This window comes from Dermacentor andersoni, chromosome 6 (assembly GCF_023375885.2).
Source record: "Dermacentor andersoni chromosome 6, qqDerAnde1_hic_scaffold, whole genome shotgun sequence".
In the NCBI taxonomy this organism is placed as follows: domain Eukaryota; kingdom Metazoa; phylum Arthropoda; class Arachnida; order Ixodida; family Ixodidae; genus Dermacentor; species Dermacentor andersoni.
The window spans coordinates 28495377-28508000 of record NC_092819.1 but is presented as its reverse complement, the minus strand read 5'-3'; the positions used below and the strand labels follow the sequence as shown (position 1 = coordinate 28508000).

The 12624-nt window shown below is 47.5% G+C and overlaps 1 protein-coding gene across 1 annotated transcript in view; it reads right to left on the bottom strand.

The window, feature by feature from the left end:
* The window catches only part of LOC126521429 (kynureninase-like), a 28005-nt gene extending 18666 nt beyond the window's left edge, over nucleotides 1-9339 (bottom strand). Inside the window, exons 1-4 of the mRNA XM_050170127.3 lie at nucleotides 9144-9339; nucleotides 2807-2930; nucleotides 2466-2548; nucleotides 1818-1879 (exon numbers count right to left, since the gene is read on the bottom strand). Of these exons, the coding sequence (XP_050026084.3) occupies nucleotides 1818-1879; nucleotides 2466-2548; nucleotides 2807-2930; nucleotides 9144-9339 (465 nt within the window). The remainder of the gene's footprint in view (nucleotides 1-1817; nucleotides 1880-2465; nucleotides 2549-2806; nucleotides 2931-9143) is intronic.
* Nucleotides 9340-12624: the final 3285 nt, after the last annotated feature.

Here is a 12624-nt window from a genome sequence, read left to right as displayed (position 1 = left end):
ATTGCACTAGAACCTGCTTGAACGACGTTCAAAGTCCATTTAAGCTTCGTTTAACGCGTGCTTATATAAATAAAATAATCTTGAAAAAATCTGAATCTGAAAAATATCTGAAACAGGAGCTGCCTCCGCAGCTGAAGTAAAAATATGATTGCGCCTTTTCACTGTCTTTTCCCAGTTTTAATGCATTCGAATGTTGTGCGTATCTGAAAGGCTGACGAATAATTTTTAACTGTTAGACCGATTGCTGGCGTGAAAACTATCAGGTGTCGCTGTGCCTCTACCTTTTCTGACCACGATCTCCTTCGTCCAGATGTGAGGTGTTACAAGGGTAACAATGCAGGAAGTCGTCTACAGATGCAAAACGTAATAGAAAAGACATTTCAGGGACTTTGCGTTGCGATAAGGTACTAACGAAAAAGTTGAACAAGGTGTTGGCACCGAAAGAAAGGGTATGAGTGATAACGCAGTAGTTTTTAGTGTAGATAGGCAAGACTTGGGGCGACAGTAGAAAGTTGAGTAAAGCTGTGCTAGTGAATTACGCTCCTGCAAAATCAGAAAATGTGGCTCATAGATAGAGGAGGCTTGGTAAGCTAGAAAATAAAAAAGGGAAGAAAGAAAAATGACAGAAAGCGCCACAACAAGAGGTGGTTGGCGACTTCAACCGCGAAGTTCCCGGATCTGCCCGCCATGACGTCAGGTATTTTGACAGCGTTCGGTGTCTATATATATATATATATATATATATATATATATATATATATATATATATATATATATATATATATATATATATATATATATGGTGATATGCCTTGGTGATATGCTCGCCATGTACGTTTCATCGGAGCATACAAACTGGGACATCATCCACCCATTTGTCACGTACGCATATAATACGGCTACACAAAGTACCACGGGATTTTCTCCATACTTTCTTCTCTACGGTCGCGATCCTTCCCATACCATCGATACGGTTTTGCTTTATACACCAGACGCGTCAGAATGGGCACCCGTTTTAACCGTCGCCCGATACGCCGAGGGATGCCGTCAATTAGCCCGAAAGTTCACCTCCGCTGACCAACAACGACAAAAAGCCAATCGTGATGGCGACGCTACGAATCCGAACTTCGCTCCCGGCACCCTTGTCTTGTTGTCCATGCCTTCTACCATGCCTGGACTTTCGACAAAACTTCTCTCGCAGTATGATGGACCATACCGCATCGTCGAACGCACCTCTCCGGTCAACTATGTCATAGAGCCTCTTACGGCGGCGTTCGGGCAACCAGCTCTTCCTGCTCTGCGTCACCTGCCTCCTCGGTTACGAAGAGACGTTACCCTCGGGACTGTTCAGCGCACCCATTACAATGTATATATATATATATATATATATATATATAGTTGTTTATTGACGAAGGAGTATAACAATGCATGCTAAAGCAACCACAGACTCAGCCTAGCAAGCTTCAACACTCTTTCTTCCGCTAGAATTACCCAAATATAGAAGAAAAAAAGAACATAAAAAGGAAGCACACTTTGATGTCCCCGACGTCACACTGACTTGCCGGCGCAGCAGTTCTTGCGCAAAATTTAAAAAATGGTACAATTTAGCCTCCGTGTGCTCCACCTTCGTCCTCTAAGTAAAATAAATATTAATAGAGTTTTTAAAGAATGCTTTACGAGTCTAAACCGACATGATACATATGTAGAATGATTGAGCATATGTAGGGCTCTTCTCGAAGTGGATCAAACCGCAAAGAATAGGTTCACATTTCTTTTTTTTTTTTTTTTTAGCGAAGGACGGGAGTGTGCTCGCTTACCATGAGCAAGTGCAGGTTGACGGTGAGCCCGTTCATGAAAACGATCTCATCACAATCGGCCCCTGCATGGCAAGAAGTTTTGGTTTCCGTGATAATGATATGTAATACATGCATTTCGTATACGTGGCATTTAAATACTAGGCCAGCAGTTTGATTTGAAGTATTATTCACTGAACTACAATACCGGTGCTGGTGTAAGACGATTATATGAAGGCACAGTTTGAAGTGAGCCTCTAATACAGCGGCTTGTCCTACCAATACGATTTAGACATATAATAATCGTATGAATTAACAATAAAATGATCAAATATTATGAAGTGATGTGAGAGAATGCAATGATATGTTAGGCAGAAACAAGTTGTGAGCACCTGTGCCGTCCTATGTGTACCGTGCAAAAGATCTCGCAAGTGAGATTCCTTTTTTTTTTCGATTCTCTGAAGTCATGATCCTAACCTAATGCGTTCTTTATTTAACTAATGCACTGGACTTGTTTTATCTTGCCACTGTCACGACACGTCTGCGTGTAGACGTGTCTAATATGTACCGCTTCTTTCGTGCAGCTTCTATTTAGCTCAGAGTACACACTGTGGTTAATAGACATTCTATAGATCTATAGAGGGAACCGTATATATATGTAGCGGATCTCACCCACGAGATCAGCCATGAGCTGTTTCGGGTACAAGTCGGCCGTTGAAACCGGTAGGTGGCCTTGCCGGAAACACTGCACGGCCCTGCAGCACACGTACAGTCTTTGTAGAAAGTCTCGAAGCCACGCGGCGAGTTGAACAGCGCAGAGGCCCGAGGGCGACAAATTTGAATTATAGGTTGATGAAGAGATGAGAAAAAATTTGCACACTCATGGTGGTTTCGGTTCTCGAAGGAAGAGGGTTAGTGAATATATATGGGGAGAGGCCCTTGTACTTCAGCGGACATCATATTCGGCTGCTCCTTGTAAGCGCACACATGCATGTCGTATCGCCCGCGGTCACCTCTTTCCCCAGTCGTCCAGGACCTTCTGAAACTCGCCGTCCACAGCTTTTGGCTTGGGGCCGCACTGGTGGCCGCTCATGTAGATGCATTCCTGCTCCGTAGACTGGATGAACTCGGGATCCACTGAGACGGGAATAAACAGTTACGGCAGTATAAGGTATACATTACGACAAGACACAGTGCAAAGCAAACACAGTTAACTAACCTTCACCCTGTAAAACGTTGACAGCTCATTTTAAATAAAGTAGCCCTCTGGCCGTGCGGATGCCACCTTATGTGTTCGGTAGGCGGAGAGCAAATAATCAGCACATGTGTGCGTGTGTGTGTGCGTGTGTGCGTGCGTGCGTGCGTGCGTGTGTGTGTGTGTGTGTGTGTGTGTGTGTGTGTGTGTGTGTGTGTGTGTGTGTGTGTGTGTGTGTGTGTGTGTGTGTGTGTGTGTTGCCGATGATGAAATTTTGAAGTTTGTACCAACTTTCGAAGCTGGAAACGCTAGAGGACTGGAAGCGCTGTCCACGCCCGCGGTGCCTTGCGCGAAGACTTGCGAGGCGTCGTGGTCGGGCATCCCGCCGCTCGGTGGCTCTGCCTTCGCGGCCTTGGAAATGCGAGCTCACTGCAGCGCACTTCAGGGCAGGTAGGACGCAAGCCAGGATTACCCCCACCCTCCTTTCTTTCTGTTTAGTTTCTGCTGTTTTCTTATCTTCCACCGCTCATAACAGGCAGAGAGCCGGTCGAATCATTAGCGAAGTGCCATAAAGAAATAATTGTATTGCAATCGTTACATAATCCCAGCCCATGGCTCTCCAGCATCTTCCATCGATAACACGAAGCCAGCATTGTTGAAGCAGCGGCATCATAGATTAATTCTAGTTTTCACTGGTAAGCACGGAGAGACGAAAGCCTCAAACGCCGAAAGTGCTGCTACTCGCCTGTCCCAGTCTCTGTTCGAATGTATAAGGTATGTTGGTCTACCTGTGAAAGGAAATAATTGTCATACACTTGAGAGTATAACGCGAAGCTACTCAGAAGGAAAGCTTCGCAGTTGAAGAAAACTTCGTCCGTGTCCTGTAGTCCGGGTAACAAATCCGTGACCAACGCCTCTCCGGGCTGGTTGTTTTAACAAGCGAGCTCTAACCAGGAGGCTGCAGACCGTAGGGCGATGGCGAATTGACCGGCAGCTCGAAGCATTGTGACAAAGTGCTCCTAATCTCTTCTACTGTAATGCCCTCGGGCGAATGTAGGTATTGAAATAAATACCAATACGAAAAGTCAGTTCTGCGAAAGCCCGAAAGGGGGGGGAAGTTTCGTGAAAGAGAATAATTGTCATCCAACTGAAAGTTTGTTTGCGGATGGACTGTGCTTTCTGCGTTCATTGGACGGATATGAACCACACTGCATTAGAAAGCTTACTGCCTGCGCTCTCCAATGACACCTAATATTATCGCCTAGCCTGAAGCGTTACCTACCTGACGGCAATCAAAACAGTGTGAGCAAGAAACGGCGTTTTTGTTGTACTAGTCTCCTTTGCACTGTGCTTCCGGAAAAACTGTTCAACATAACAAAATGCAGTTGGCCGTACCTTTAAATGAAATGTTATACAATGTTTCTATGAAGAAATTTATACAGGTGCTAATAAAAATGGGCAAAACAATAGAAGTTTATGAATTAACATCTTCTTTTTATTTTCAACGCACAACAACAATATTTATTGGTTTTCTAGGCTACAATGCATTTATCATGTATGTGAAGTTGTTTTCTGCTGTGATGAACAGTTCATGAGTTATCAGTACTTCAAATTATCAATTTATGCTATACTTGGTCACGCATTACCGAAGAATATGCAAACTTATTCAAGCTGAAACTGAAATTTTCCGTATCAAGCAGCAAGTCCTTCTCTGCGATTCTATGAAGAGAAATTTGTCTTATGTTGATTAAGGAATCTACAAGGGAGCAGTGAATTTAGCTAATTTTTCTGCTGGCCAGGTCTGTGCAAACTGACATCCTTTTTCATGTACAGGCTACTTCACAACGAGTGCTGCACATTAGTAGAGTCGTGCAACGTCTTCTACACTAGCGCTCACTAGTTTTGCTAAGCAGTGCTTGAAACAAAAGATTTCCAATAAACAATAAATCTCACAGGCGCTTTTTTCTGGTAGCGCCATTTGCGCAAAAAAAAAAAAAGAAATCATGCTGCTTCACGTCAGTTCCAGCATCTGTCAAAGTGGCGCCACTAAACATTACAAAGCGGGCAAAACGCGGGTGGATTCTTTCTCCAGATTTGAGTGTTTGGCACAGTCCAGTCGTCGCGCCTCCCCCACACTCCTTCAAGCACACGTGTGTGCAACCACGCCATCAATGCAGGCCAACGAGAGCTCACTCAATTAAAGAATTAAAGAAAAAAGCGCCGTGCACGGTACATCACGAATGTGCTAGCCAGCAGTTTAGGCTATTGTGCCATTGTGTCAAGGAGAATTGCAGATAAAGCAAGATTTCAGAAATTTCCTGGGTGCTAACGTTTGTTCACATGCAGGTAACTGTGGAAGCGTTATTAAAGTGCACGCATAACTTGCCCACGCCTCTTTCTATTTGCCGGGCTCGTAGGACGATATCTGCAGACTTGCTTTCCCCACGTGGTGAGGTGCGACGTGTTTGGCGGGGTACTGTGTTTGCCCTATTCTATGCAACGCCGGTTGAACGATAGGATTGGCTGCAAACAATGAGCGAGCCTTATTTCCCTCGACTGCATTGAAAAGTGCGGTGCCTGCGTCACCTGTAGCATTCCAAGCCGAGTGCAACAAACCAAATGTCACGTTTTGTGACGCCCAATGAAATTTTGAAACAAGTGGTTTCCAGAACGTAGGTAGTCTTCTCATTGAAAGATATATGTCGTATTTACTCGCGTAATGATCGCACTCGCATAATGGTCGCACACCCATATATGTCCGCTTTCTTATTTCGAGTAATCATCGTATCCTCGAACATCACTGCAGTGACTGCCGTTTGCGTGTTTCGATGCGTGGCAGCCGATCGAGCAGAGTTTTCCGCAATTGCATGCATGCGCAACAGCGCACGCGCGCTCGAAAGTATCTGAACGTAGCAGAAAAAGAAAAAAAAAAGCACGGACAGCGCGAAAAAGGCAGACAACACGTGTACCGATGAGTGAAGTTCTGAACATTTGCACGCCCCTACTATAGTAACCACGCTTGCTAACGTGTACAGCCTAGCTCTCTCTGTGGTCATGCACATTACGCGGTGCGCGTGCGCTCCTACTTTCTAGTACACATCAATGAAATACCCAAGGTGGACAGCCTTGCTATCCTCGGCTTACACTTCCAAAAAGACAGGGGCGGAGGATAAGCCATACAGAAGCTACAACACATGACCACGCAGGTCTTGCGCATGATGAAACGAGTTACCAGCAGGAAGAGTGGACTTAAGGAACAGGACCTGATGTGACTAGTGCAGGCTCTGATTGTGAGCCGCATTACGTACTCGGCACCATGTCTAAATTTCGGCAAGTGGAGTCTCTCGACCGGCTGATACGCAAGGTGTGCGAGCAAGCTAGCATTCGGACTCCAACCCCTGCAACGGCCACGTTTCGCCTCGAGGAGGCAGGGATGTACAACAAGGCACATGAAATCACTGGTAAGCCAGAAAGAAAGGCTACAACTTACAACAGCGGGAAGCTACGTCTTGAAAAAATGTCTTGGATGTTCCCTACGGAAGACCAGCGTACCCACAAAAATCCCCGCACTAATACGGGAAATTATGCACGTCTCACCGATTTCCAGGGACATGCACCCGACCTGCCACGTCGGACGGCAACAAGCCCGAGCGCAGGTGCTCGCGAGGAAGTATGAGAACCACACCGATGCATTGTACGTAGACGCACAGCCAGCACCACAAGAAGCACCGTCCCCAGCGTAGTCCGCAAACACGGGACCGAAATAAATGCGTCGTCGGTTTCCGGAGCGAGCGCTGCGGAGGCAGAGGAACCCATCACGACGATACCGCACTGGGAGTGCGTCATAGTTCTGACTGACTCTCAGACGGCAAGCAGAAATTTTGCCAGGGCCAACATTTCTGGGGCTGCACATCGCATTCAGAGTGGAGCGCACCAGCTCCCACCATGCGCACAAATCGTGTGGACTCCGGGGCACGAGTCCTTACGCTGCAATCAGCAGGCTCACGCCGATACGGCCGAGCTATAGGGGTTGAAGGAGGGACTTCGGTATGAAACTTGGGATGATTTATTTTACATTATGTACAGTGAGACGTCAATGAACAGTCGTGCAGTCATTACGGGCCGGCAGCAACTCGGACGCTGCGGCCCGTCGCAAGCAGTTCGAGAGAGGTGAATCCGGGACTGCTCTGGAAACTCTGGAATGCTTCTTTTAAACCCTTCGAGGACTGGAAGTCGCGTCATGTTCGGCCAATGGGAGAGTCCGCTCAGATGACGCCATTTTCGGCCAATGGTTGGCGCCCGTGTCGCGGTGTCACACCCGGCGGCTCTCTGCGGTCTTGCCTTGCAGACTTGCAATGCGCTCTTCAAAGGCGGAGAAGGGGGACGCTTGGGCTCCGTTGTCCGAGGGCCCACCTACTCCCGGCGGTACGGCCCCGCTGTGGTGGCAAATGCCTTCTTCAAAGGCGAAGAAGGGGGACGCTTGGGCTCCATTGTCCGAGGGCCCACCTACTCCCAACAGTGCCGGGCTATCCCCTCGCCTTCTGGTAGAGTCAAGCAGTGAAAAGCTACCGGCGGCGTACGAACTTTTTCGCACGTGAACTTGTGGCCTTCAACTTGTTTGCTCGAGCGCTACTCTGGAATGTGCTTTCCGTGTTTCTGCGCTTCTCAGTTAGTTGTGCTGCGATTCGATGTGGTCTGGGGGAACTCGAAGTAGGCGCAGGAAGCAGCTCCATATCTAACAGAGCGCATGAGGGACTGAGGGAGCGCATGAGGGAGCCGCGAGAGGGACTCGCCGAGCATTTCCACCCATTTGCTCTCTTCATGGGACAATAAATGGTGTCCCGCACATAAATTAGAAACCGTCGCAACAAAACTACGCTGCCGATCGAATCCCACCATTACATTTTTACCTGTACAGTTCCGCTCTTGCATCGTCCCCTCTGTGTCCTACATGCCAGAAACCTGAAAACACTGACCACTTTATACTAGCATGCCGTCCATTCAGAAGTCACAAAAGGAAGTTCGAATTTTCATTCCGAAAATTGGGCATTGCTTTAAATGCTCAGAATATCCTCTCCTTCGGGGGTTCTTCATTGGGCTTTAGCCACAGGACTATCTGCGTGGCCATTTGCGACTATCGCTGTGACACAAGAAGGCTACCATGTTAATTCTCGAAATCAATAATTGAGTAGCTCATTAAATCACCTATTGTACGTGTGTCTGAAGTTATTCTAATACCACCAAAATACCACGAAAGTTACTGTTTATATGTAATTAGTTATATTTATTTCTGTATCTGTAAGGTAAATGTATTTCCTAATTATCATAGACGTTCTATCTCACCCTAAATTACTTTTTCGTTAAATCTTTTCTCTCGCACCTCCCCCCTCCCCCTTCCTTCCCTTTAATCACCGGCTTCTTGGCAAATCCCACGTAGTGGCTAAGCGCCACAAGTGAAGGAACAAGCAAGCAAGCAACTTCCACCCCGAACCGATACCATTAACATACACGCACATCCTGCAACCTTATCGCCTTTCAAGAACAACACTACCGCCGTCTCATAATGCTCTCACGTGAGAAGAAGCCGTAGTATGGCGGAAAATCCAAACAAACACATATCCACACAGTTGAGTCTCTATACCACGCCATATACCCTGCTCCGTATACTTATAAATGCTCACACAGCGATCAATGCGCAATGCTATACCGCATGGTGTGGGCTTGTGCAGACACACCAGAGCTCACACCCATAACACGCCCCACCACACGGCCATCGCGGAGGCAGCGCTGTCCAGCTCCGGCTCGACGGACCAGCTCAACCGAACGAGAAGGGCAGGTAAGGCCGCTGGACACCTGTACTGAGGGGACCACATGCTACAGAGCGGAGGAGCTACCTACGCTTGCGTACTCTTTTGTGTAAAGTCTCCCTCTCACAGACGCAGGTCACATGGGCTTCAAGATGGGCGATAAACTTGCTGACGCTAAATCTCAGCACGTCCTATGTAATGAAACTATTTCCACCGCCCGCGCTATAGAATGTGTGTGCCGTGGCTACGACGCTGCGGCTGGCAAGCAAGATTTCAGCGCTTGTTGCCCATTCACGAGTGCGCGGTTACGCTGTATGCGCAGTGAAATGCCGCGTGTAGTTATTGTACCTCCGGTCAAGTCGGTAACCTTGGGGATGACGAAGCGTTCGCGAAATTCCCTCAGCGGGTCCTCACAGTCGAGCCGCCGGGCGAAGTCGATGGTGTCGTGCCTTAAACCCCACCTGTCGGCCAGCGAGAACAGCTGTTGCCTCGGTGTCGTCCCCACGTTGGCGGCAACTTGCACGTGGTCTCGGTAGCTGCACATGTTAAAGAGTTCAGTCGGGGTTATCAGCTTATCCGAATTACAACGCGTGCGATTAAACCGGGCTTCCCCCGCACGCTCTCTTTTGACGCGCACAAGGCGCGAAGCCTATTTTTGTCTGGCGAGGGAGATTTGACAGACGGAACGGTCACTGACACACGTGTACACACTGATAACTGGTGTTAGATAGGCGCGGAACAACCGGGTAACGGCCTAAGGAAGACGAGAAAGAAAAGGGCGTCAAGGGCATCGTCATCTTTCCGTGCTTGTTGCGCGTCTGTTTCACGCCAGTTATCGTTTATCAGCTAGCCCAGCGGCAAGTATTACTAAGGTATACACCCTGCAGTGGCATGCGCCACGTTGTGCTATTAAAACAGGACAGCACTACCTTCGAGGTAACATCCACGGAGTTCCGAGACAGAGCTCAATATAACGACACAGGATGTTTCAACAGTCCACCGTTCCAGCGATGATGTCGTTGGGGCGTGGCCAGGGCTTTGTTTGCCGGTAGTGCTTCCAACCTCCTCGCTACCTACTTCTTAAGTTCTAATGAAAGGGCGTTCCAAGAAAGAGACACAAAATAGAAATGCAAAATTGAGTTTACACTGATTAAGCATTCTTTCAAAATTATATTCTCGCGGATTTCGCAGTAACAGATTGATTAAATAGATAATAAAGTGAAGCTTAAATATAATTATTTGAATTCAGCGCCAACATCACAGCGTCTGAATGTCAGCATGTCGTCACAAATTTCAAATAATTTTTTTCGTATTTGGGCCTTGCTGGTTCATTAAAAGTTATCAGGACTTGCTAAATTCAGACTTTGGCTCCCTTATGATACATTGTCATCCGTCTTAACCGATAAATACATTAACTAGGCCTAAGCAGACGCCGCCGAAATCCATGACGTCAAGGCGAGCTGTTGCGGCGACTTCAAGGTGGCGGCGCCACTTGTCTTTTGAGTCCTTCCTGGCTTATCAAGTTTTCTCTCGCGGTATAAGAACGAAGTTTTGGTGTTGAAGAAGACTAAATTGCCAACACAGCTCTAACCATTTTTTTCCCCTTTCAACCCTTAATTTCTCTGCATTAAACGAAGTTTCAAATCAACTAAACCCCAGAGAAAAATGCTGGCAAGCCTCAGTGTAGGCGCTGCGGTGGCTACACGCATGCGCAGCAATATAAAAAACGCGCGTGGCACTCAAGTGTATTTCAGTATGAGTAACGTATTTCTAACATGCTGCGCGTTATTGTAAAATTTTGCTCTGTGTCATGATGTCGCGATAATAGGCTGTGTTCGGCATTTCGATACCGACTTTTAGAGTCATATTGTTACGTAGGAAGACTACGACGAAAAGCTATTTACAAGTATATTTACAGGGCAATACGCCGCAGTTGGCCAAGAGGCAACAGCCCGCGCTAGCTTCCAATCGTCGGCGTCGTCTTCTTACTGCTCGGCTCTTCGTCATTGGAAATACTATCCCGTAGCAATATTAAAAGAAGAAAATATTCTCCGCAGATGTGTGCGACTCTGAGTAACCGAGGCGCTAATGACAGCGAAGGTATATATAGGCGAGTTCTCATGCACACTCTTCGGAAGTACGAAGCGTCTGTTTGTTAGCAGCTTTTAGTTGAGATTCACCACCGACGCGCCGGTCATACAGGCGCATCGGCGCTCCCACGGCGGCGGTGTTGCTGTGCGACGCTGTCGGCTTTCACCGCCCACGGCCGTACAAATTCCCAGCAGGCCTCCAAAGCGGAGACAGTGAAATGAGACGTGAGACGGAACAGTAAAGTATTACTGGCTTTAAAAAAACGCACACATAGTTGCTGTTGTTTGAATGAGATATACGCAAGATAACTTTTATTTTATAATCGTTTATCATTACTTTTTTTAAAGCAAATTCGCGGTTTCGCACATGCAACGCAACGTTGCATGTGCGTTTGATATTGACCACGCCGTGCGAAAACCGCTGTGGAAAACTTATCAATATTTCCTAATGTTCATATTTGCGAAGTGTCGCTCTTTTACGTGCGAAAAGCAAGCGACTGAGTTTGCAGGGCAGGGTTACTGCGTACTCCGAAACGCGCGTCGAAATGCAGTGTTTCAGGGATCGCCGCCTTGTGAACGCCCGCTACAGCGCTGACCCCTTTGCTGAGGACCGCCACACGTCCTCTTCTGCACATGGTAGAGTCTACTACCCCTCATCTTCCATCTTCCTCTATCCACTTTCACTTCCCACTCCGCCTTCCCTGACGACGCTTCGCCGTGTTCACCCTCGGGTATTGCAGAATTAAGAGTCGTTTCCTTCTATAGATCGCTATAATCAATGTTGTCCAGCCTGTCTCGGCATGTACGCCGACGAATGTTCTTGCGCTCAGCAACCCCCTCCCCCCGCCCTCTCCCCACCGGACTGAGGCCGCCGAAGGAGGGAATGGCGCACCCAGGACCTCGAGAACTCCAGATAAACTGGGTCAGCGCTGCGCGTCCAGAAGAGGTCAGATATTCTAGGTCTCGTCCAAAGAGTACAGGAACACACATGGAAAGCACGCATGATAGCACAAGCGCATGCAAGAAGAAAAAAAAAATGTTGTTGCTCTATCTTTTAATGCGTGCCGGCCCATCCTTGGAATATACTGAACCGTTGTCCAGCGATAACATCCGCTAAGATTTGTTTTCCTTTCCTGTGGCAAGTTTCCTTAAAACAAAAAACAAAAAAACAAGTCTGACATATTGTTCGCGCACTACGCTCATCTTATCGTCTGTCCGGCTATATTATGGATGACCTTCATTTTTCTTTTTATGCCTCGAGGCACGCTGCAAGAGGCGATCCACACAGCACATAGTGCTCCCGTTTATGGCGGTGTGTTATTTCTTCCTGCGTCGTCGTCGTCGTCGTCATCATCATAATCTTTTTTTCTTAATCATCATCATCAACAACCTTCTTTATCTCCACAGCAGGACGAAGGCCTCTCCCTGCGACCTCCAATTACCCCTGTCCTGCGCCAACTGATTCCAACTTGCGCCTGCGAATTTCCTAATTTCATCACCCCACTTAGTTTTCTGCCCTCCTCGACTGCGCTCCCCTTCTCGTTGCACCCATTCTGTAACTCTAATGGTCCAGTGGTGTTATCCTAATGTCAATTAGAATATCGGCTATCCCCGTTTGTTCTCTGATCCACACCGCTCTCTTCCTGTCTCTTCACGTTACGCCTAACATTCTTCGTTACATCGCTCTTTGCGCTGTCCTTATTTTCGAGTTTCTTCGTCAAAAAACCTCCAAGTTTGTG